The sequence below is a fragment of the Aptenodytes forsteri genome, unplaced genomic scaffold (assembly GCF_000699145.1).
Source record: "Aptenodytes forsteri isolate BGI_AS27 unplaced genomic scaffold, ASM69914v1 Scaffold333, whole genome shotgun sequence".
Taxonomy (NCBI): Eukaryota; Metazoa; Chordata; class Aves; order Sphenisciformes; family Spheniscidae; genus Aptenodytes; species Aptenodytes forsteri.
The window spans coordinates 1,288,958-1,315,095 of NW_008794542.1; the positions used below are offsets into that span (position 1 = coordinate 1,288,958).

At 36.7% G+C, this 26,138-nt stretch overlaps 1 protein-coding gene across 1 annotated transcript in view; it reads right to left on the reverse strand.

Annotated features, from left to right (window-relative positions):
- DHX15 (DEAH-box helicase 15) overlaps nucleotides 1–26,138 on the reverse strand; it is a gene marked incomplete at its 5' end in the record, with an annotated part of 46,971 nt that overhangs the window by 8,930 nt on the left and 11,903 nt on the right. Inside the window, 8 exon segments of the mRNA XM_009272290.1 lie at nucleotides 3,829–4,019; nucleotides 6,337–6,459; nucleotides 9,522–9,541; nucleotides 9,543–9,711; nucleotides 10,875–10,983; nucleotides 11,146–11,295; nucleotides 12,885–12,971; nucleotides 17,067–17,234. Coding sequence (XP_009270565.1) covers nucleotides 3,829–4,019; nucleotides 6,337–6,459; nucleotides 9,522–9,541; nucleotides 9,543–9,711; nucleotides 10,875–10,983; nucleotides 11,146–11,295; nucleotides 12,885–12,971; nucleotides 17,067–17,234 — 1,017 coding nt within the window.

Here is a 26,138-nt window from a genome sequence, read left to right on the forward strand (position 1 = left end):
GTCTTCCTGGTCAGGTGGCCTGTAGCAGACCCCCACCGTAATGACACCTGTCCCTGCCTTCCCTTTAATCCTGACCCATAAGCTCTTGGTCAGCTCCTCATCCATCCCCAAGCAGAGCTCCATGCACTCCAGCTGGTCATTGACATAGAGGGTGACACCCCCTCCGTCTATGACTAAGCCACATCTTCCAAAAAATGTTCCAAGCTTGATTTGGAGACACCACAGGACAGTGGTGGCTCTACCACTATATGACTAAGCCACATCTTCCAAAAAATGTTCCAAGCTTGATTTGGAGACACCACAGGACAGTGGTGGCTCTACCACATACTACAGTATTTTGTTCCACCTTTAAATTCTGATTTAAATTTTCAACTATCAATTCTTGTTCTGCCTTCACTACTAGCTTGGAAATACAATGATAAAAACCTAAGTTCTTTAAGACAACTGGTAATTTCAGTCTCAAAAAAAAAATTGCTAAGAGGAAGATGACCCATCTTTAACAGACTTTGGCATTTGCTTCCCTTTTCCAATTCAGTTTTAACAGTTTCCTTAACTTACTTCCTGTAGTATAATTATTTTTTGCTTAGTCTTTACCACACAGTTATTTCAGCTACATGTCTATTAACACTTATAATTTTTAAAGTTTAGTTTTTCTACTTCTGTTGAGTAAATAATCATCTGTCCCTAGTTCTTGAGTTTTATTGCCAAATTCAGATTGTGTTAAGTGGTACAATTTTCCAATCTTTCTCCCTTCTTAAGACAGGATATGTCTAGCACCAAGGTAGAGAATACTGAGAAAGCAGTATTTCTCTGATGTATTTTATTTTCAATGAGCAGTTTCTTAGTGATTTTGCAAGCATCACTCTTGCTCTATTTTATATATACTTCGCATATTCTGACGTGTGATACAGAAATAATTACTGAAAAAAGCCAATAAAAGTTTTCTACTATAAAAGCTAGAAGAAACGGGGGACACAGCACAAAAATTTTACAAGACACTTAACTTCTTGTCAATATCTATCCTTCCAGTTGTTTTTCTACACACAGAATTCCTGACAGTGTTTCTTCCTGACAGTTACACTATTTTACTATTCCCTTTGCTTGTCTATGGCAGATTTACTGGAATTTGAGTTTGTATTTAAATATGAAGGGTAAAAATACGATTCGTCACCAGCAGAAATTCCACATTTATCAGTCACTGACACACAACTGAAGGGAGGCAAACTTACAGTACTTAGTACTGCTTGTATAATTAGTACTTTTTCAATAGTTAATACAAGCCCGCACCATCTGACATCAACCACAGGTCTTGATTAGTACAGAAATTTCTACAGTAAAATTTTATGATTGTTTTTAGGACAGTAGGCAATTACCAAAGTATAAAACAATGCAGTCAGCAAGAACTATTTCAGAAGAATGGCTGCTACCGTTTTTTCCACTTCACACTGCATTTTTAAACTTAAACTTCTGCCATGTGCTGCCCATAGACCTTAGTACTTTACATGCACAGACCACCTACTGTATGTGCACATACTTTGCAAGTGCTCAGACCTGGAATTCCACACATGTTCTGTACTAAGAGGACAGACTGATGTATGTATTTCATTACACAGGTTTCCTGAACAAGAGCCCCCAAAAGCCAGAGCCTGAGTATCTGCTTAAAGAGGGTACAATGTGCATACTGACTACATTTTTAAGTACTTCAGCTGCTGGCAAATAACATCTCTTTTGGGTATTTATAAGTACTTATAAAAACTTGTATTTCTATGTTTTCTACTGAAGGTTACTCAAAGCAACATGGAATTAATGAGAGAAGGTTCAGAGTCAAGGTCAAACAGGATCACACTATCATGGAGGTTAAAGAGTCAAAGAAACTCAAAATGAAATGGACTCAAACACATCAAAGGCGAAGAGAAACTGTTGAAATGGCTTCCACTCCAAATGCCTTCAACAGATCTGCCTCAGCTATTTCTTGATTCAGCCCAAAAATTCAGTCAGGCATTTTGGGTGAGGGGGGCGGTAAACAACCTATTGACCATGGAAGCCCGCAGAGGCTTCTGGAAAAGCTTTCATTTTCATCTATGTGAGCCTACTACTCTATTCACAGCAAAAATATAAAGTCAGAGCTTTAACTCCTGAGCAGTAGAAACCAAAAAGCTACCTGCACAAACAGTGCAGTTCCATATCCATGCCAGGAAAACATCTACTAGAGGAAGAGTTTTCACTTTGAGTAACATAAAACAAACTGACAGTGCACAAACTTCCAAGGACATGACCTGCTATAGGTCCAAGCAAATAAAGGAAGCCATAGGGTACTCTGCCAAACAAAAGTGCAACTGCAGCAATCAGACCTGCCTCAACCAGCTGGGGCCCCAGAAGGACTGTTGGGCAGAACTGTTCTTTCTCTTGCAAAACATTTACAGAATTAAAGGTGTAGGTGGGAATGCATACTGAAGTGTCCCCCAAGAAAGATGAAAAAAATGTGTCCCAAAAGCAAGGACTGAACACAGTAACTAGCCTGATTGTCTGAAGGGTTACAGCAAGTCAGTCTTTAGAACTATTTTAATATTTAAAAGCAGCCAGCAGCCTTAATCTCCCATTTGCATTACAGTGAAATGCAGTTGCCGACATTGACATTCCTGTATTCTGAAAACCCAGAAACATGTTTCTGCTACAGACTGGCTGGCTTAGCCCTGGGGAAGGCACTGTTTCCTTGGGGGGGATGTGTGTGTGCGTTAAACATACATAGTACTCAAGTCTGCGCCCCAGTCAGGATGTGGTAAGTGCATGCCTGTCAAGCTGCTTTGCCATTCTAAGCTGCACAGCACTAACCAACAGTTCCCTTTTCAACTGGTAAGCTTTTGTCCTCAAATACCACTACAGCACAGCTCAAAAGAAAAATTAGGAAATGCCATGGGCACTGGTCCACCTCTTAAAGATAACAAGGTTGTGTTCTTCAGGAGTGAGGTATTAGGCTCTAGCAGAGACATTGCTGGTCAGAATGCATGTTTGCTGGGAAAAACATTATCACAACGATCCAGAGTCAATGAGGATGAAGACTCACTCCCATTAAAGGTTCTGACCCCTGGGTCGGCAAGAGCCAAAGGGACTCTTCTTAGCCCCAGGGATGAATGCTGAAGAGAAAAAACATGGCATGAAGGGACTATGCCAAAAACCAAAAACAAAACACACAGCCTGCATTCTAGCTTAGAAGCATGCTTAACGTGAAATGTAAAGCATCCAGGAGGTAGCAGTGGAGACTGGCTTCCAGGAACTCATCCTGGTTCAAGAGGCAAATGAGTTACAAACAGCATAGCTCTTGAGATTACAGACCTGCTCTAGTACTCCAGTACTTGTGACTCATGTAATTTAAAAGTGAAATATAAATATGGAAAAGTACGCAAAAGAAAATATTCTCCTTCTATAAGGATTACATATAATTGATATTTATATACAATTATACTTCCCCTGTTTGTATCAGATGACAAATAATGTAAAAACTACATATTCTGCAGTTATTTTGAAATGTTTTATGAAGTTACTTCCTCAGCTATTCAGAAGGTAGCGGTCAATTCTTGACTGGTCATGCCAGAAACAGTATTTTGATACTAGTAAGATTGCCTACAACTTCTCTTCCAAATAAGATCTGACGAAAGAATGTACTATTTGAGTAATAACCAAGCATCCTGACAAAGACTAAGTGGCAATATAGTTAGCCATATATAATTTAAGTAACATTCATAAAGCTTTGATAAATTATAAAAACCATACTAACATCAAAAGCCATGTAAACACTGAACTATGTTCCCTACAAGAATGCACACATACCTGCATGAAATACCCAGTAACTAATGCCTTTCTTATGTTGATGTAATAGTCTCGGCTGGTAAAGTCTGTGCTTCTACGAGGCAAATTAAATCTATCCATGATTCGTGACAGCTGTTGGCGTACATTGTCTGCAGACATCAGGGACCTGTAGTTAATGAAGTTGTCATAACACCACTGAACCGACTCATGATCTGCAACATTAAAAAACATGAATCAAAAATGAGTATTTCATCCAATTAGAACAAGTAAATAAAACAGCAACTAACCAATTGATCAGTCAGATGAACCAGAAAAAAATATCCATAAACTTTTATAAATGACAACAGCTCTTAGTTTATTCAGTTGATTTCCTGCATTAGATAACTTGCCCAAATTGTTTTCTATTCAGGAAGCATGGGGACAGGACCAAAGAAAATTAGCTTTTTTCCCCTCACCAACATAATATACACACAATCACTGATGTTTTGCTGAAATACCACACCAATAAATTTTGCATATTTCTAAAGTCACACCCTGCAACTAGAAAAATCATCTTCCAAACCTGCAGTGTAAAATGTAACTGAACATAAGGAACACTGCACAATCTTGAACTGTACTGTGCAATAAACACAAAAGAAGATTGTACATAATTATATTGTATTTGAGAAACCAAACCCTCCTTAAATTAAGCATTCAAGTAACAGTTAAGAGCTAGACAAACAGACTAATCTAATACTAACTGTGATGCACCTCACAGCAGTTTAAGTAAATGTAGGTGACTGGTAAAATACAGCGTCAGCAACAGAACTCAGTACTCTTGAGTTACTGTTTCTACCGCTGATGGCTCTAATAAGAAATCTGTTAAGACAGCAAGCCTAAACCATTCTGTTGGGATAAAAACCTGCATGTTTAACATCAAGAAACCCAGTTCTCCCTACCAATTCTGTTACTTTTCAAGTGATTCTCTTCTAATCTTTGTCAGTTTAATAATCCAACAAAGCCAACCTTAACAAAATTTAAAACTTGAAGTATCTCTGATACAGAGACTATTCTTAATTTGCATTGAAAAGAAGGAAGGTTACATAATTTGAGGAAAGTTTAAGTTGTTTCTGTGCTTTATCTTACAGAATTATTTAAAATGAAGTATGAATGCTGAAGCTCTTGTACACCATGCAGTAGAATCATAACTGAAGTACCACAGCATGTTACTTTCTGTGCCATTTAAACTGTGCATTTTAGATGACCCATAACTGTTTTATATTGTTCTAGATACAAACAGTAGCAGCATTTTGTCTTCTGATACTGAATCCCAGAAATCCTACTCAAACTGAACAACTGAACAAAAGATTATCCCCCAGATAATTCCATCCCTCAGTAACCTGAGCATGAAAGCAGTGGCTTGCAGAAACATGCACACACAAAACGTCTGCAAGACATACTGGATCCTGTTAAGTAAAAAGCTAATAGAAAAAACAAGCAACAGATGTTTTCAATTCACAAGTATTTAGTAGAAGTTTCTCAGCTATTGTTTTAAACAGTTTTGAATACTTCTGTTTGGACTGAAGATACACATACTTTGGATTGACACATAATGATACAGTGTTAGAATGTTTCAATGCAAAATTTCTAGATCAAAGCTGCACTGAATTGTGGGGTTTTTTTACTCATCAGGGTAAAAGACTGCTGCTTTTTTGTTTGCTTACAGGAACATGCAACTGGAGCATCTAATTTAACCTGGTTGGCAGTTAAGAGCAATCTTTTTACTTACCACCAGGATAAGTCACTGTTAAAAAAGTGTGCCACTTATGTAGTCATTTTTCAAGAGAACTCCTAGCTTCACCTGTTCATTCCCATCTTTTTCAAGCTGCTAAAATATACTTCAGCTATGCTGAGGAGGACCATACTTTTTCCCTAAAATCCATACACAGAAATGAGGTAAATGAAATAAATTTATCGTATGGCTCTAAGTTACTTCTTGTTGATGCACCACCCCTTTGCCTTTCAATCCATCCCAAGGCCTTATTACAGAATTCCTAACTATATTAAAAAGTTAGGATTAAAAAGGTTTTGCTTCTAGGAACGTATTCTTCTCCAAATTCAGAGTATTTTCTGCACTGCTCTCCCTGAAAAATTACTAAGCAATTATGCAGATATTTCCATAATTAATGTCACATAACAAACTTCCAATATTTCTTAATTATAGGAACACTTACTTCCTTCTGTCCAAGGTTACCCAGCATTGATTTAAAAGCCTGGCTTGTCTCCATACTCATCAGTTTATTACATGATCTCTTGGCTGGGTTTTTGGTTTTGTGTCATCATCCCATCCCATTCCCTCCCTCCTCCCCCACCCCCCGGGAAAGTAGCATTTAAATAGCTCTTTTACATACTTTAAAAAAGAGACTTAAGATTACAATAGAATGGCTCAAAAAACAAGCCCAAGTCTTTCAACTGTCCTTGGAATCCAGGAACGAAAGCTGGCAGCACAAAGTATTATAAATAATTTTGCTAAAACAGATGCACACTTACTTTGTTTGAAAGCATGGTAGACATTCAGCAACGTCAAATGATCTCCATCTATGTGGGCAAACCTCATCTTGGCTTCATCTGCTGCTTTCTTTGCTTCCGTGGGGCGAACAAAACACTGTGGGACTAAACAAGGTTGGTATGGGCCCAACACAAACGCCCATATCGATGAGTCACGCATTCACAGATAGAGGAACAAGGCCTAGCTAGGTCAGTTCACAGAGCATAGGGCAGGGCAGGATGGCCTCCAACTGCATCTTGGACTGTTTACTACCTTGATTTGGTACATCAACACCTAACCACATCTGTAAGACAAGAGGGTTTCAAAGCTACAGAGTACCTGATTATTTTAATAGAACTATACGTAGGCATCAAAATCTCTAGTCTGAAGGCCATCAAGATTGCCTATGTATACTGGAAGGCTAAACAGATCTTAGTTCAAGACCCAGTGCTGATAGCTCTACCAGGTGCTAGTACCCCATGTAACAAAACACATTAATTACAGATTTGCTTTCTCAGAAAGCCTCTATGGACAGAGTGAAGAAGGTAGTTCTGAAACTGTACTGCACTAGCACAGTCTAAACGAACATGAGTTTTATCACAAGTCTGCTACTAGATAGGACACACTAGTAACGTCAAGCCCTCTTCCCCAGATGGTATTGTTATCAGCACTGGTATACAGAAACATGTGAATGAATGTACTAAGTTCTAAAGGTTGTGATGGTAGCGGTAGTGGTGGAAGGTTAAACCGTCCTTTGGCACTACTTGAAATAAATTTTTTAAAAAATTAAAAAAAAAAAATCGCAGTGTGATGAGCTTTATCATTATATTCTCTCACATAAATCTGACTCAGTCTGACTTGAATCCAAAAATCGTGTTTTAACATTCCCTCTCCAAATACAGACTACCAAAGACCACAAACAGTATTGCAGCCAACTTAATTCACGGTCTGTCAACATTCTTATATGTTTGTAATATCAATACTAATTCACAAAATCTTGAAAGTAGTTATAAGAGATCTTCACTTTAGAGAGATCTACAGAAGAGTAAAATCAGTTTGGTTTTAAGTAGATGTAATTTTTAAGAGGTTAAATTTCAATAAAATTAATGTTAAGTAAGGTGCCACAAATCCTTTATCTTCTTCCATCTGCTTGGGACTACATTATCCTTCTATAACTGAAGCCCACTAATCTCATAACACCTCTTTGCATCTCATCTGCCCCTAACAGATGAGAGCCTTTTTGTGGGGTGTTATGTGGTTTTACTTTATTTTATTCTTAAATTCCTATAAAAGCCCCAAAACACTACATTTCAAAAATACGTTGAGTTGAATACTGGGTGGAACTTGAGCAAAAAATACACGCTGCAACAGTGATTCACATGGTTAACAAATCAGAAAGACCAATGCATTAAAGAAAAATGGAAATGCAGGTGCAAAATGAACACCCTGTATTTTGGGTCCTGCATTTGAAAACAGAGATAATATAAAGTGTATTTTAATTTCAAACTCAGACTAATAAAAACAAATTCCGTATTATTCTATCACTGGCTTAACTCACCATTTTGAATAAGTAATAGCACTTTCTACCCCACAGCAAGACACCACAGTTCTTACAAAATGAAGTAAAATCATTTGATCTGCTCATTTATTCAATGCTATTCTCTGCTCTTTTCTGGTATCTAGTTTTCCACTCAGTCCAAACTATTAATACTTGGGTTGCTATCCAGAGCCTGACAATCTTTATGTGGACTTAAGGAACCATAACATACAGTCATGCCACTGGTTTAAAAAAGTGTTTACTTTGGGAAATAGTCCTCACAAATACTAGGACTATGTTTTTTTAAGAGCAGAATTTTAGTTACAACCCAGCTTCATTCTACACATTAACCAGCTTCAATTTTTTTTTTTTTTTTTAAACTTATTTATCATGACAGTAATTGTGCCTTAAAACAAAAAAAGTATCATGGCCTGGGAAAAGGTAAATAGAAAAAGGAGTAAGACAAATCAGTTGAAGACCACACACAAAAATACTAGACATACTGATCTGCAGTAGAGACTGGGGGGGAAAGGGGGGAATGGAAGAGAAAGACAGGCACCAACCTACCACCACCTCCGCAATTAAGCCTACCATCTCATTAAAAAAAAAAATTATTACAATTCTGCCCTGCCCATCTGCTCTGAGTCTGAACAATCATAACTCTGCAACAAACATTTTAGCTTGTTCTTAAAAACTTTCATATAAACATACTGTAAGACTAAACTGAAGCAACAGATTTTACACTTAGCCAAAACATTTTTTTTTTTCTCTATTCAACCAAGTTAAGCATGTAACCAGTACACCTGCATTGTGAAGAGCCTGGTAAAATAGTACACCCAAAAGACAAAAAAGAGTAGTTATGCGTAAGAACAGCCCCATTTTCATAATAGACTAAATCTTGCTGCTTGTCCTATGACAGCTAACTATAAAATGAAGTCAGTTCTACATAACTGGGAAATGAAATATAAGGCTTGCTTGATAACATTTTTCTCTCATCAAGATCTCTCGACAAGCAGCTCTGCTCTGACGCAGTGCTATTCACATAACACAGCAGCAAAGTACAGCTGTGCACATGAATTAATTCTTATAAATATACATCCTCCCCGGAAGTTTTTCCTCCCTTTAAAAGTAATGACTGTTCTTCAGCTTTGCCACTTAATGACTGAAAAATGTATCATTTCATGTACAAGCTTATGGTTTAATATAAATTACACTGTAATCCTTTTGGAAATACTGGGATTTATCGAAGTGCAGAAGAACGCACTATACAAAATAGATTTCACTGCCTTAAAAACCAGAGTGGTTCAGCTGACATTTCTGGTCCTGACTATGAGTCTAAAAAGAAAATTCTGTTCCACTACCCTGATTTTTTCCCCCCCTCTATCAACTCAAACACATACGCTTTTAACTAAAGTTCGGAGCAAACTGTTTGACCGTTTTATGCACGTTAACCTCTTAACATTACTATTTATTAGCTTCAAGGTCTCTACGTAAGCCCATAATGATTAAACCCCTATATGAAGTTTTAAAAAACAATTCTAATTTTATTAGAAATATATTTGTGTTGTTTATGTTTTTGATGTGGAAAACTCAATTTTTCCCCAAACTGAAGATCTGCATTTTGTTTAGTATCTCTTTCCCTGCTATTACCTGACAACATGGCTGGAAAAAAAAAGATCATTAGAACAGTTGTAGTCACAACTTGCAATAACCATTTTAGCCAGTTGTGGGTCCAATGGAAATTCAGCCATCATGGATCCCAACTCAGTCAAGTCCCCATCATCATTTAAAGCAGCCAGATAATTCAAAAGCTCTAAGGCTCTCATCAAAGTTTCAGGAGCTGAAAGAAAAAAATATTTAGGTAGGCACATCAATCAAACTGCTCTGAATAAGCAAAAAAATGAGGAAGCACAGACTATTATAAGCCATCTCATTTTTCGCTCTCCATTCAACAGACTTCCAAACAGATTTGTTACCAAGTTCAGTCACATACATCCAGACATGAATGAATTGGGGGGGAAAAAAACCCCACTTATTTAGAAGAGCTCTTAACTGGATCAAAAGCTTTGACTATTTGAAGATAACTGCTTCTCAAAATTCAGACAGCAGTGGCATTGTGAAATATTCAGTATCATAGTAGTATCACTTGCCCCCCAATGCACTGACGCATTTTCCCTTGTTCCATACAGAACAGATTGATACAGTCCTAAAATCTCAGCCATGTCAACTCTAGATATCTACAGTCTTTCACAAATCTGAGCCTGTAAGAATGTTCTCTTAATCCTTCATTCCTCATAGCAAGTGTATATTACACCCACAAAGAAAACAGAAGGAAATCCAAAAGCCTTCCTGCTAAACTATCTCACATGCTGCATAGCACAAAGAATGCAATTGTTCTGTAGAGCTATTTAAAAGCTTACAGATTATAAATCATGTTTTTATTTTAGGGGGAAAAAAACAAACCAACTTTGATGTATTTATATATGGCCGATCTATGTTTTTAATTAGCAATATAACCCAGTTAAAGTATATATGAACATTTAACACTGTTAGGAGGGAGATGCACATTAACTTTATAGTTTGAGCCAAAAACATGTATTCAGCCTTAAAAACATTTGCCAATTTTATTTACATACAGTTGTTAATCGATGCACAATTAAAATGTGTAATCAAGGTGGTAAGTAAAAAAGAGTCATCAAGTAATAGATTTTCTAATGCCCGTAATTTTGTCTTATCCTCTGCAGGTAAGGGGCATTCAGTAGATTCCCTGGTTCCATTAAATGCTGTTATGTGGACAGAAACATAAAAAGCTTGCTTTGATAAGACAGAGCACTAAATTCCAGGATAAACAAAAGATATTCCTTATGGATTACAATAAAAACAGTAAAAAAAATAGAAGAATTTATCCCATGTTGTTGTTATATAAAATATTCACCAAAATAAAGATTTCAGAAGTCAAAAATGTAACACTTACAGTAGACAAGATAAAATAGAAATAGGTACCTGGAGGATCCATAAAATCAAAGTGCACCAAATCATCTATACCAAGCTTCTTGAGCTGCAATACTACAGATCCTAAGTTAGACCTCAAAATTTCAGGATATGTGTTGTCCTGGGAGGGGGAAGGGAAAAAAGAAAATTCAGAACACTTGTTCTGCCAAACACTTTAAATTACACAAGCATTCAAATTCTGATTTTGTTTGGTAGCATGGCACTCAACTACCTGTACCGATCAGATGTTCTTATATATACAATCTAGAAAAAGTAATCTTACCTGCATTTCAGTTTTGTAAGCCTTCTCTGTATAAAGCCTGAAGCACTTGCCTGGTCTAGTACGACCAGCACGGCCAGCTCGCTGCTGAGCGGAAGCTTTACTAATCGCAGTCACCAAGAGAGACTCCACTCGGATACGAGGATTGTATACCTATTTGAAAGTGGAATTAGAGCAGGAAAGAACAAAAAGAATGAGCACTGCTCATGGATAAGACAACTATCTAAAAAAGAGACTGCTTTAAACTTATTTTCAAACACAGCTTCCGACTAGGAAATCACAAATTATATGTAACTGAAAGGAGAAAAAAAAATTGGCTACAAAAGCCTTTGGATCAGTGACAGAAAGCTTCAAATACAACTGCCTAGAGAACAGCATTTACTTTTTATTCATTTGTTCACAACTACTCCTGCCAGGGTCCCTGTCCTCCTTAAATGTGTGTATTTTTAGATAAGATTTTCATGGCAGAAGGAATGTGTCCAATTTGTTCTATGGAGTGCTAAACACACTCTTGATGCTCAAATAATTCCATGAGAAAAAGTTGTCTTGATACAATTATAAGGTTGAATAATCATGTTCTAGAGGTCAGAAAAATCTAACATTAAGGTTGAATGCAACTGTAAAAATCAGATAAAGCAAGAGTGTATTTCAAGGGTACATGCAGACTGTCACAGTACAAAAGATACGCTGGAATTTACTGTAAAATTTCCATTGCAGTCATACATAAACAGCAGCCTTGCCAACTCATTAGGGCTCATGGAAAAGAATATACTGTAAAAAAATAAAAGCAGCAGTCAGATAGTAGTTTCAGTTGAAGATGTTCTTTGGTCCATGTTTTAACACCCTCCTGGTGTGAGTAGGTATAAAACACGTACAAAAACTTCATTTCTTATTACAGAAGGTATTCTTTCAGTGTAAGAACCACGTGTGAAAAAAACCTCAGCCTAAATGGTGATTGAAACTTGTGTATGAAGATGCATTGACTGTACTCACATTCTGCTGTATCTCTCATTTTGCAAAAAGTTTAAAAGGCTGACAATGTGTATAAGTATTAAAGGAAAAGTCTAAGAAACCAAGTTGTAAAGACAGTTATAGCTAATGAAAAAACTAAATGAAGATTAAGAGATTTGTAGTTTATTTTTTCTTTAGTTAGTGGGTTGACTGTAGGCAAGCTACTTCCATTCCTCTGAACATCCCATGTTGTTCCAAGAAGCACAATACAAGCTCGATGACAATCTTCAGGGCTGCAACAGTACATGATAAATACTGACAAGAAACAGTACTACCCTAGGTATCATTTCTCTCTTCTCATTTTAGCACTAGAGTTTTCTACACTAACATGACTTAAAAGAAGAGGTGGCTTCTAGCACCATTTTTATTTACCTTCGTATGATTTCTTGGTTTTACTTGAGCATTCTCAAGCATAAACACATAGTACAAAACCACCCTTTCTAAAGTATCTAGGAAATCCATATTCCAGGCCTAACTCTCAAAATCCTCATGTCAATTTTTTGGAAATAAAATTATTCTGCACTGCGCTGTTTTGGACTGCTCTAGATATCTAAAGTTTGCAGACTAAGTGCAAACCTACTGTAAGTTAAAAACAAAACAAAATCAAAACAACCAAGGTCAAGATTTCAATTGGGAAAAGACCTATCAGTGTTTACAAAGGGGCTACCTGAGCAAACCAGATTCCAGTATCTTTCCTACTATAAAGAAAGAGAAAACAAAGTAGTATTTACCTTCTGTTTTGCAAAGCCAGGATCAATCACAAACACAACACCATCTATTGTTAACGATGTCTCAGCAATATTAGTGGACACAACCACCTGTTGAAAAAAAATAGTACATGTAACTACTTTGTCCTGAAGATGAAGAGCTCCGATTCTGTCTCTGCACCAAGAATTTTCAGCAAACTTCCCTTCGCTTCATCAGTAACTACCAGAGCTGTGCTCTAACGTTTTTAGAGTATGATCTGAAATCAGCCAGATGAACTTCTATTGAAATCAGAGCAATTTTTGTCCACTGTTTCTGCTCCCCTAGGTCTCTATTAACAATATAATAAACATTACATTTTGAGAAAAAGAAACAGAAGAGCAAATATTTTACTTCCAAAACTGGTATTGAAAATTTTTCTCACATCTCTGGTACAAAATGACAAGTTACATTGGATCCCTTTAACATCACCTGTTAATTCCAGCTTTTTAACTTTTTTTTTTAAAAAACCCTAAAGGCGGCAAGCTGGTTAAATGATATTAAATCAAAGGTTATATAACTGTACCAGCACAGTATGTTTTTTTACTTTGTTTGGAATGAAGCAGTTATCAATACATTCTGGCTAAAATCCTGAACAATATGTATTTAATTTCAACTTTGTCTTTTTAAATTATCAGATATTCAAACATCTTTACATATTTTTAAGATTACATTCTTAAATGTCTATAAATCCTCTGAAGGTTAAGTCTCATGCAAAAATTAAAGCAAAGGTGATATCTGAGTTCTGAGGCTTCATTTGTCATCATTCAAATTTTATGTCCAGAGATGCAGTGTAACAGTCTATAGGTATGATTAGCTCTCATCCCAATAGTGACCACATTAAATCACGTTATTAGCAAGTTTAATCAGCAACCTCAGAAAAGACCCAAAACCCGTTCAGCACTTCATCAAAACTACTTACCTTTCACCTCTTAATTTCAGAGCATTCCATCATGATTGTTTTCAGTTTAGCAATTAGAATTTGAGAGACCCCTAACAATTTGTTCAGAATTACAATGAAGCCAGCAACTGGACTAGATTGATAATCCTGCTGATTTCTCTTCCTCCTGGCTGATCACTTGCCAGTCAGCTACTTATTACTCTCAGCTTGTCTCTTCTTAAGTAGACTTAAGGTCTAAGCTTGCCCAAATACTACTACATATTGAAAGCAACACTGTGGTGGAAAAAAATCTGAAATTCATTTGGAATTGTGGTGTTCCACCCTGAAACAATGTGCTACTTAGAACTCCTCAAACAAACAAAAAAACCAAACCCCGTACACCTTTCATTCACAGGTAACCTGCACAGATTAGTCAGAGATAAAAGCCACAAACATCAGTGCAATTAAGTGCTGACACAAAAGCACAATACATTTTCATAAAAAAAATTGCAAGTCATTAAATATGCAAATTAAACTAGCACTCCCATGTTAAAAGGCTAGTCAATCCACATTCAGCTTGCTGTAGAGTGTACTTCATCTAAAAAGTCTCAGTTTTTTCTGGATCTACTAACCTATAGAAGCATCCATACCCAGAATCTTCAAATACCAATTACAGAGCAGCGTCAACAGGTTTTGGTCCTGCTTATAATCACCAATTTCTATTAGGACACTTCAGTACCAATAACTCAATACTGTTAGTATGCTTAGTCCACAAAGGTCCAGCAATTTAACTTGTACTTGAATCATATGGAGCTTTCCAAAGGTGGAAGGAAAAAAACAGTTATTTACACAGTGGATTCTGTTATATATACAGATCTCATTTGTTTATGTCACATTTGTTTATGTCACATTGCTTAAAAGCCATAATTAATGAACGTAAAAACACAAGAAATTTAAGATAAAACTTGAGGAAATTACGCCATATCTTTCAAGCCTAAACCAAAGTACAAAGTTACTTGGAAATCAAACAAATGAAATTAGCACTAAACTACGTAAAATAATAAATTGTACCTAATTAGCTTTAACTGCAGTTCTGCAGTTACCGGAATGGTTGCATTGAAAACGTTTTTAAATATCAGATTAATAGTTTGATACACCAAAGAGTTTGAGAGATTAATTTAAACAAGTTACTTTGAATATTAAAATATACATATTATCTATATATAAAAATACATCTATATCGCATATGTATTAACTAGTAATGCTTAAGACTCCTGAAACTGACAATGGAACACGGTTTGGAAAGAAGGAATAAGATAGGAAAGGGGAGTAGAAAGGTTTGTTGTTAAGTCATCTTCATCTTCCTCCACAGTATAAATGAAATACTCTGCTTAACTGTTAACTAGTAAAAGCATTTTTTTATCTTTAATCTTAAGCTTTCTTGCAATAATAGCTGATCTTGCCTAGCACATCTAAGAGGACAAAAAAAGTGCTAAGTTATCAAGCTATATCAGTACTAGCCGTTACCATCACTACTACTGCAAGATGCCACGCAACTTCCAGTATCTCACTTTTCTTTCACAAAGTTAAAGCTCAGGAGATACTTATTCAGATACTGCAAGCACTTCACTTAGTTTTTATGACCAATAGAACCTTTGAAATGTTTCAGACCTCCTGCTAGCTCTCTCTCCTCAGCAATTCTAAAAACTAGGTTCAACTCCCACAGGAGACTGTGTGAAAGCAGACATTTTCTAAGATAGTGGAGGCCCAGCAACACATGTCCTACTTTACATATCTTGATCAGTGAGACTAACTGAAACTAAAACAACATTTAAACAAATTTACAACACACACAAACATACTTTCACTCATTGCTAGATTTGTTACGGAGATAAAAACCAAAACATGCAAGCCAGAACATTTCAGCCAAAGCAGGCAAAGAGGAAAAGTGTTTTTGTTTTTTGGGGTTTTTGTTTGTTTGTTTGTTTTAAATAATGGATTTGTAGGTCTGAATCTGTTGCTTACGTATTTTATGCCTGCTTTTGCCTGCAGTTGATATCTTACCAGCTTGGCAATTTTTCTTGTAGTAAAATAGTTTCTACACAGAGTGTCTCCCTCTTAGACACTGGTACTAGCTTGTCAGTTCAACATAATGAAAGCTACACACTGCATCTGTTATCCTCTTATCAAGAAAACCAGAAACTGCCTATTTTGAAGTGCAGAGTTTTAAACATGAATGAAAATTTAATGAAATACACAGCTATCACTTGTTCATCACTGAAAAGCAATTTCATTCATTTAAGTAATTTGCTAATATAATCTCGTTGCAGCATAAGTTTCATGATTTCAGATTGAATGCTTTCTGCAATCAACTTCAATAGGAGAGAGAGAATCATTTCACTAAATTTATTAAGTGATTTATTCTTCCAGAACACCAGAAAGTTGTCACTAGTATTCTATATGCATTGTACTGCACAAAAAAGCAAATAATCAAGGAACAAACCCCACCTAGAGCAGATAGTATGATTCAGCTTTGACCTTCAAAATCTTAACTTTGTGATCACTACAGTTTCATATAGCATTAGTTTAACTTGAGGAAGCTCCATTAAGACTCCTTCCAAATGATCAGTTTTAGAGAAATAACCACATAGTTTCTAGTGTAGTTTACGTGAGCATTCAGGAATTAAACTATTAATTTTATGAAGAACATTCACTAGTGCCATTTCAAATTTTTCAGTTTCTTAATCCATTTTGCCCACAAAAGAACCTTAAAATTCCTTGCTTACTACTACATAAAACATGAGTCTCTAACTTCAACGTTGTTTTAACTTGCACCTTCTCATAACCCTTGAGAAACAGACAAAACCTGCCTGATAATGCCTTGAAGAGATAGTCCATTTTGATTCAAAAAAAAAGTCTCAGAATAGTGACTTAGGGAAAAACAATCCCATCCCTCCACGTAAATCATGTGGTTGTCAAATTCAGTATTTAATCTGACTTACTGTATTTCTCATAAGAAACTTAAATGAATGCCACTCCCATTCAGTCAAATCAAATTGTTACTAGAACATTCTGGCTTTATAGATGGAAGCCAGAATTTCGAATTGCACTGAGAACAAACTCCCAAGTTATCTAAAAATTTTCATGGGATAAAATATTGGATTATTAAGGCTTCATCAAAAAAACCCTTCTACTTGTTGCTGTCCAAATACACTTAAAACAGCTGAAACTCATATTTAATTGCCCACACAACTGTGAGTAGCTAGTTACTAAACAGCATACTATTTACCTTTCTTCCTATTGCTCCGTTTTGTTTTTTTGGTGGGGGAGGTTCAAAAATCCTTTGCTGTTGCTGCGGAGGAAGGGTGGAATACAATGGAATGATTTTGATGTCACCAACTTCAGGGCCTAAATCATCAATTTCACGTTTTATCCTCTTGCAGGCTTCATCAATCTCCTGCAAAACAAAAATACTGGTTAGAAGAGAACTCCATGAAAAAGGCAGCGCATTTTATTTTAGAGTGCCTTAAGACAATTTGTGCTGGTTTTGGCTGAGAGAGTTAATTTTCCTCTTAGTAGCTATAGTACAGGGCAATGTTTTGGATTTGTGCTGGAAGCAGTGTTGATAATACAGGGATGTTTTAGTTATTGCTGAGCAGCGCTTACACAGAGTCAAGGCCTTTTCTGCTCCTCACACCACCCCAGGAGTGAGGAGGCTGGGGGTGCACAAGAAGTTGGGAGGGGACACAGCTGGGACAGCTGACCCCAACTGACCAAAGGAACAGTCCACACCATATGACGTCATGCTCAGCATATAAAGCTGGGGGAAGAAGAAGGAAGGGGGGGATGTTCAGAGTGATGGCATTTGTCTTCCCAAGTCACCGTTACATGTGATGGAGCCCTGCTTTCCTGGAGATGGTTTTTTCCACTTTTAGCCTTCCAATTCTTTCCCCCATCTCACCAGGGTGGGAGTGAGCGAGTGGCTGTGTGGTGCTTAGCTGCTGACTTGGGTTAAACTACAACACAATTATATTAAGTCTACACTGAATAACAATTACAATAACTTCTAATTTAAAAAATAAAAATAATTTTTAAAAAAATCGGGTTGTTTACTGAATTTGCAATCAAATTTCCACAATACTTCAAGATGCTTCAGCTTCTATACTCTAATGAACAGCCTAATTTGCATTCAACATCCTTTTTCTTTTAGTCATGTTTCCTAATTAATTCTCTACAAATTGTACTAAAATTGAAATCTCTCACCCTGGAATATTAAACTGCACTCATGACCTTTTCAATTTTCACAATCTAGAAGAAATTGATGTGCAAGATATTTAAAATAAGCCAATTAAGCTTTAATGTCACGTATCACTAATGCAATTATATGGAAGATTTGCTTCATTGTACCTAATGAGAACAAACACCTTTACAGTATAAACATGGATGCTCAAAACCAAGCCTCTCAATCCAGTGTTTCAGACCTTACTTTAAAATTAACTGAAATCCCATTTAAGCTTAAGAAGAGTCAGTGAAATACTCTGAAGATGTGAAAGATTTTTCATGCCTTTTTTACCTTAGTATTTTCTACAGCATTTGCTAGCCTATTTTCTGACTAGCTTACCATACAAAAAAGTTCACCACAGCCCAATTATTTGTAATTCCATTTCATTTTAAGACAACTACATTTAAGTCAGCTAGGTGACCTATAGTTATGACAAGATTTAATGAAAATTTAAGTGCACAGAAATTTAGGTCAATGAATAACACAATTCATTAACTTCAACTTAAAAATTACAACAGAGCCCCCACTGGTATAACTAAGGCACGCTTACTAACTATTGATATTCCAGCTGAACCACTGATGGGAGAACGAAGTCACCATGACAAGAAGCAACAGTAGGCAAAAGCAAAAAATGGCTACAGCATATTCCAAGAAGAGGCCAGACCTCCCTTATCACAAATAATTCACCAGCCTGAAGCTGAAGTGATGCTTAAGACCCTCAAGCAAATATACAGAACAGGTTAATCTAAAGGCTCTGTAAAATTACTGCTTTAAACTGTAATTAGAAAAGCAAAAGCAGCCTCCCTTTTAGAAACCATAAATTCAGATAGATCCTGGAACAAATCTGGGTCTTTTATTTGTTTTTAAAGAGACTTGTAAGTTTTCAGCACAACTGTAGTGAGTATGTTTTAAAGAAGCACAGACAATACAATGCTCATGTTCTGTATTGATCAGCATATATAATTAACATAAGTATGGCAAAGTGAAGGCTCTTCCTCTTTGATGTCAAAGAGCCCTTTAGTAGGAAGCCTAATGCTTTCTGGCATTATCCTGCCAATTTGAATGAACTGCAGATTACAAAAAAGCCTTTTAAACAAAGGTGCACTTTGCCAACAAATCCAATGCACCCTTCATAAAATGTAAGAGGCATACAAGAAACTGAGCTGGAATGCCCCCTACTGGTTTATTAACAGAGAATGAATTTCTTTACACAGATGTCAATATTTGTTCAGTAATAGCCTCCCAGTGAAAAGGAAAAACCTAACTTAATTGACAGATCATACACAGTAGCTCAGTAAATTAATACTTTAATAATAGTGCTTATGTAAAAAGACAACATGTTAAAAGTAAATAGTGGACTAATTAGACAGCAACACTCCCTCTCAAATTTGCATCTGAAGTCTTAACAGGCCCAAGTATCAGCTTGTCAAGTTTTTAATACAAAATTAGATTGTATCTTTCAAAAAAACCAAAAGCCAAATGCTAAAACAAAAATACAACACAGACCTTAGCTCCTGATCTGAAGGTCACTACACTGTTTCATGGAATTTGAGCAGATTACACTGTGTAATTGGGAAAGCTCTGATGCTGGACAGGATGCTTAATCTTCAACAGTAATGACTAGAGACTCCAGGACAGTTTTATACTTAAGAGATAGTAAAATACAAGCAAGCAGCGATAAATGAAAGCACTATACTCTTCAGGCCACATGCGTTCACAGCCACCTATCATCTTTCAGAAGAGATAAGAGTGTTGTTTTGCCCTACAGTTTCCCAATGTATTTTCAAAGTATCCCTAATCAGGACTCATTAAAATACTTCTCAACATAAAGATGACAAGTGCATATATAACCATTACTCTCTGCAGATTTGCAGAGGTTAACTATGGACCTCTCATCATAAGCTGCTGAAAGAAGGATGGAAGTCACCAAAAGCCACTGCCACTAATCTAAAGACAGTAGTAAAAGAGAATTCTTTAGTACTGAATTGTTTTAATTAAAAAAAAAAAAAAACAAACAAAAACCAATCAAAAAACAAAAAAAACCCGCAATACCTAAGTTGTGCAACAATTCAGCCACTTTAGGTAAATAGATGGCCGAATGCTGTATGCACTACTTTTAAAAGGGTGGTTTCCTTTTATTTACCACACTGGCAGAAGAGTATATCTGTACTTCAGCTGTATCCACAACCACCCTCCAACTCCAGCAGACGACTAAAACCGATCTCCCAAAGTACACAATCTAAAAGGCGTATGTATACTAAGAATAGTTTGGAAGCATTAAGGATTCATTTAAGTGTTAAAGATTCATTTGTATCACATGAAAACATTTAATTCTGGAGATATGAGAGATACAGTTGAAGGCACAATCCTAACTTTAATCCTCTGAAGATTCAGCAAGTTTAATTCAATAGTCCTGACTTAATCAAGTATGAAAGGCTTTTTTAAAAAAGCAGCCACACACATATTTAAATATTTGCACACCACCTACTCCAAATCCATTACAAAACCCCTTGAAGAGGGATTATTCCATCAACTCACATGTAAGAGGAGGTTTCTCCTTCTTGGAGAGAAAAGAGGGAGGGTAGAGTGCAACTTGCCTTGCATTTAGATTATGCCCGAAAAACTCCTCAGAGCCCTGACTATCACACTGACTACCTGAGATAGCAGATACCAGCATACTGGAAGCAGGAACAGACACAGGATCAGAGGAGCCACAGTTAGACCCACGACTGCCCAGTGCATCAGCAAAGACCTACTTCAGAATTAATCAAATAAGAAAGTAGGCCTAACAGGCAAAAAGTGTGAGCCTTAGGCAATGCTGAAGTTAGTAGATTGAACTTGATCCTAGTTCCTCACAAAACTGAAGACTTCTTAGGACTATTATTTTAGAAGCAGTTCTCAGTAAAATTGTAGTCAATTAAATCGACCATTGGTGCACTCATTCTAAAAAGAGCTGACTACCAAAAGGTAAATAGCAAACAGACCACAAAAGGAGGAAAGGTTACACGCTAGCTAAAATGCTCATTTATCTCAAGCTGCAAGTGCCACATACACTCAACTTATCTATACTTCACAACATCTTGTCATTAGAATTGTCCCAGACAGTCTATTATGTAATTTAAAGTTTCAAAAAACTTCTCACTTGATCCAAATGAAAATGAATTCACAATATATGCACAATATCTATAGTTCAGCTGCAACACTATGGAAACTAGAATCAAGTAGCACTTAAGAACTCCATAGTAGTACACTTTGAATATTAATATGGAGTCCTCAACATTCTTCTACACCCTCAACAGCATAAGCGATTCTCCTTGGAAAAGCTCCAAAGACAGACAAGAATCAGCAAAGAGAACATATTTCTTTTTACAGACATACTAGTGATCAAGGAGGTAAAATGGGATGGTGAATATTTTTCAACCAAGGAAAAAAGTCACCTAAACATCCAAGTGAGAGAGTCGCCAATTTGTATTTTGTACCTACAGCTAAATAAAGATAGTTTACAAGGAAAAAATGCAGTAACCAGGAAAATAATTTAAACAAGATTATTGCTATTAAAGCAAATTTAAGCTAATTTAAGTGGTATTCCTTCCAAGAAATTGGTGTGATTAAGGATGGTTCTACACACAATCCTGAACAGGCTGCTAGGTTTTCAAGCAACTGGTAGACAACAGGCAATATTTAGAATACCTGTCAAATTAGGCAGATTTCAGGAGCTTAAGTATCAGAAAGCAATTCTGAAACACCAAAAAAGCTTCAGGATTTCAACGGGAACTTCCATTGTACCACAAATTTCAGCAAGACCTAAGTCTGTATGGGAACCAATGCTTAGCGGTGTCTTGTTTAGAAAACAAAGCAAGAACAGGGTGCAGTTTCCCTCTGATTTATTAGAAACAGTAGTGCAGCCATCTATATTTTCATGTAACAGTAAGCAGGTTACTTATGCCTCCTGAATCTGACAGGATGTTTACTGCATCTTAACCCATGTTTCCAAAGAAAAGGCAGGCTGATGACTAGTGCCTAGAAAAAAATCCTTGGATGCAGTAATTTTTATTCCGCTCACTGAAGCTGTGTTTCTGTACAGCTAGAAATGCAAAGATCCACCAGACCAGAGGGAAACTCTGAGTTTGAAGCCTGTTGACAAAAGGAGTCCTGAATTCTCAGAATGCCAGGATTCCTGCTTATATTCAATTTTAGTGTCCTCTGGATGGGGACAGCAACGCCTACTATTCATATCAAGCTCTCAAGAAATTAAAAGCATGGTGCTTGCTTTATTTTTCCCTTCTCATGGCAGATCAATATATCTACAAGTAAAATAACTGGTTATATTACATGATTCAAGCTGACAGAGCAGAACTTTTGCTCCAGCTCCAGTGAAATACAGTGAGAAGACTTCATCTAAGTGTGTATAACTATACATACAAGTACTCAAAAGCCAAAACAGCAGTCCTGAGTCACACAGACACCCCCTTGAACAGCATTAAATACTATAGTAACAGTACACAAAATATGCACACGCTCTGAAAAAGGTTCCACATCTTACAGTTTCAACAAAGAAAACTGAAGAGCTATAGGTGCTTTTCAGGCATTAAAAAAAGTGTATTTAATGTTTCAGATCATGGTCAAAATTAAGTACTCCAAAGCACTTTTAACCATTCAGTGAGATAAACATATTCAATGTCACCTGGAGATACTTCACAGCTAAAATTGCTGGACTGTAACCGCAGAAACAGACCTGGCTGCATTTACTCTTTGTACAACAAGTACAAATGCTGCTCTCTGGTCAACTCCTTTGCAACAGTTAAACTAACCAGGGAAAGCACTAGCTGCAGGTTAGTTTCTTTAATGCTCAAGATTGTCTTTTCACAGTCTGCCCCTTTGTCTTCCATGTCTCTCTCATACTGCCCAGTACTGCTTGCATCCCTCATCCCAGAACATGCAGGAAAAACTACTTCAGCTAGAACAAGACATAGAGGGTAGAGTTGAATTCCTACCCCTCTTATTGGTAAAACTAAATCCTTTTTCCTTCTATCACCATAACAGTGCTAAAGTTTCCTTTTTATCCTTCGTTGCAGAAAAATATAAAACCTTCCACATTGTTCAAAGGACAGCATGGGAAGGGGACAAAAGGAAGGTCTCCTGAAGAAGCCTGTTTCTTTAACCTGACAGAAATGATCTGGGAAGACATGATGAAAAGCTGTCAGCACTTGAAACTAAGAGGGACTGAACTGATAGTCTTCCTACGGCTTAACGTTAAGAGTACCACTTACGGGACTAGTGCTTAAATCCCCCCCACACACACCCCCTTTGATTTGCATTAGTAAATACTAACAAGACTGAAAATGTGAACAGGACTTAGTATTACTAAGTAATATTTAGTAATACTCATTTTTTTCTAAAAGATCTCACTTTTGAAAGCCTTATCACAGAAAATCTTCTAGGTATGGCTTTATGACTTTTAAAGATGGTCTGTGCCTGATTAATTTAGAAACATGTTGGTTCCTCGGGCTCTGTGTCAGAACACACAGCAAAGAAAGAGACTCAGAAATAAATGAACCACAAACTAACACCTCCCCAGCTGCCTCCAACACCACATCTCCACTGCTTAAGTTTATCATCTCACTACTCCAATACTTAATATTCCCTAGCCCTGCATCAAAAACTAAGGATTTGAACATATCATTAGCAGTTCATCTAAAAGCTGTATAAAATTAACCACAGACAAGACCAATTTTGCTTATCATGCACAGCACATTTTTTTTATCTGGTGTTGAAAATAAAGTCTTTATTACACTATTCAAACTGAATGCTCACTAGAAATTCACTTTCATTTCTTTCCCTGATGCTATTTCTGCAGTAAAAAGGTGCTCATACTGAAAGGTTACTATTAGCAAGAATAGAAACAGAAAAGAATTATAGGAGCAGCTGCATATATTATTGAGTTAGTGCACCACATCTTTAAGAAGCAAGTTTGTGCTGAACAAATACTGCCAAGATTTTGCATAAAGAAGTTCCATTGAATGGTAGTCAAAAAACCCAAACATAAAAAGAAACCTAGGAAGACTAGCAGCAAAATGAAGTTACTGAGTTAAATCGCTCCTGCTAAGCTAACAATCCAATAACCTGAATTCCCTTCCCTTTTGTTTGTGTGCAGGACCCATCCGTGCTGCCATGGATGAGGCTTGAAATTACACTGATACTAAACAGCAGTTACCAAATGACTGACCGCAAGTTACCCTGAGCCACCAAAGTACTTCAAGTGCTGGCATTCATTCTGGCTCACAGACCAAACTGGTATATTTAAACATCCATTTAACTTGCTGGTCAGGCTCCACTCAATCTTAAGATCTCAACTGTATCCCATTATCTTTAGAAAAACTGTTTCTACAAAAAGATGTTGACTAGTGGTGTCATTTTAAGCACATTTAATGGAACTATTCGAGCACTTGGCATGCAAAACAGACTTCAACGATTTTGTAAACATGGTCCTTGGGAACATTATTTCAGAAACCCTTTCTTCAGCTGACTGTATTTGGAGCACTTACAAAGAATCTCATGAGGTGAGCAAAACTTCAAGACTGCTCCAGTTAGAACACACTTTAAACTTTTTTAAATAGGAGATGACAGTCTTATCTACAGCAGATCAGCTGCTACACTATACACAGTTAGATTTAGCTTCACCTTGGATAAATTAGTCAAGTAGACATAACTGTTAAACCCTGAAGGAAACTAATGCCAAAAAAGTATAAGGCAATTTTATCTTGTGTAAAATGAGTACGCAAGGAAAAAACTAAATGCATAAATAAAAAGGACTTCCCAAACCAGAAATATTTGGTAGACGCCTTAACCTTCCCCCTCCTCTTTCAAGTTCTTAACACAGACAGGGCACTGCCAGCCACACCTGGCTTTGACAACATGAACCTTCTAGAAATTTTGTCTTTGTCCCTAGAACTGCATGGAACTTCACTAATTTCCCTTTCCAAACTGCTACAAGCTAAAATGAGGAAACAACAGTAAAAATAACTGGCACTAAGAGCTGCACCATTTCAGGAGATGCTCTGAATACAAATTCAGAGAAACAAAACTTTGTTAGGTGACATACTTAGACAAAAAAAAGTTGTGCATGGAACAAGTCCATACTTGACCATAACCGAGAACTGCTCTGTCAACAAGTCAAAACTGAACTTGTCTCAGCATGATTCCTATATTCAGGATCAGGAGGTTTAGATTGGGTATTAGGAAAAATTTCTTCACTGAAAGGGTTGTCAAGCATTGGAACAGGCTGCCCAGGGAAGTGGCTGAGTCACCATCCCTGGAGGTATTTAAAAGACACGTAGATGTGGCACTTAGGGACACGGTTTAGTGGTGGACTTGGCAGTGCTAGGTTAACAGTTGGACTTGATGATCTTAAAGGTCTTTTCCAACCTAAATGATTTTGTGATCTTTTTGACCTGGTCTATTTGAAGTATTTAATATTGACATCATTTCAAATGAATGAAAAGCAAAAAAGCTTCCGCCCTTTAGCACCTGAACACAATTAATATTATTTTCTTTCATTTATGCTCCCCAACTCCTCAATACTTTCTATGCAAGACTAAACAAGACACCTCTGTTCATTGCAGCACAATACACTTACTGCCTTAACCTCACCCAATCACTACCACCGAGACTAAAAGAATTGTCAATTTTGACTTCCATTTCCTCATAAGAAAGTCTCTGCTACTTTCTTTCACAGTTCCACTGCTTAACCAGCCTCACTGTGATGACAAAAGTGTACCTTTAAAATAAATCCTCATTTACAAAATATTCTACCAAAACCTCAAAAATATTTTGCAACTCTTTTCATAGAATCATAGAATGGTTTGGGTTGACTTCCATTTCCTCATAAGAAAGTCTCTGCTACTTTCTTTCACAGTTCCACTGCTTAACCAGCCTCACTGTGATGACAAAAGTGTACCTTTAAAATAAATCCTCATTTACAAAATATTCTACCAAAACCTCAAAAATATTTTGCAACTCTTTTCATAGAATCATAGAATGGTTTGGGTTGGAAGGGACCTTAAAGATCATCTAGTTCCA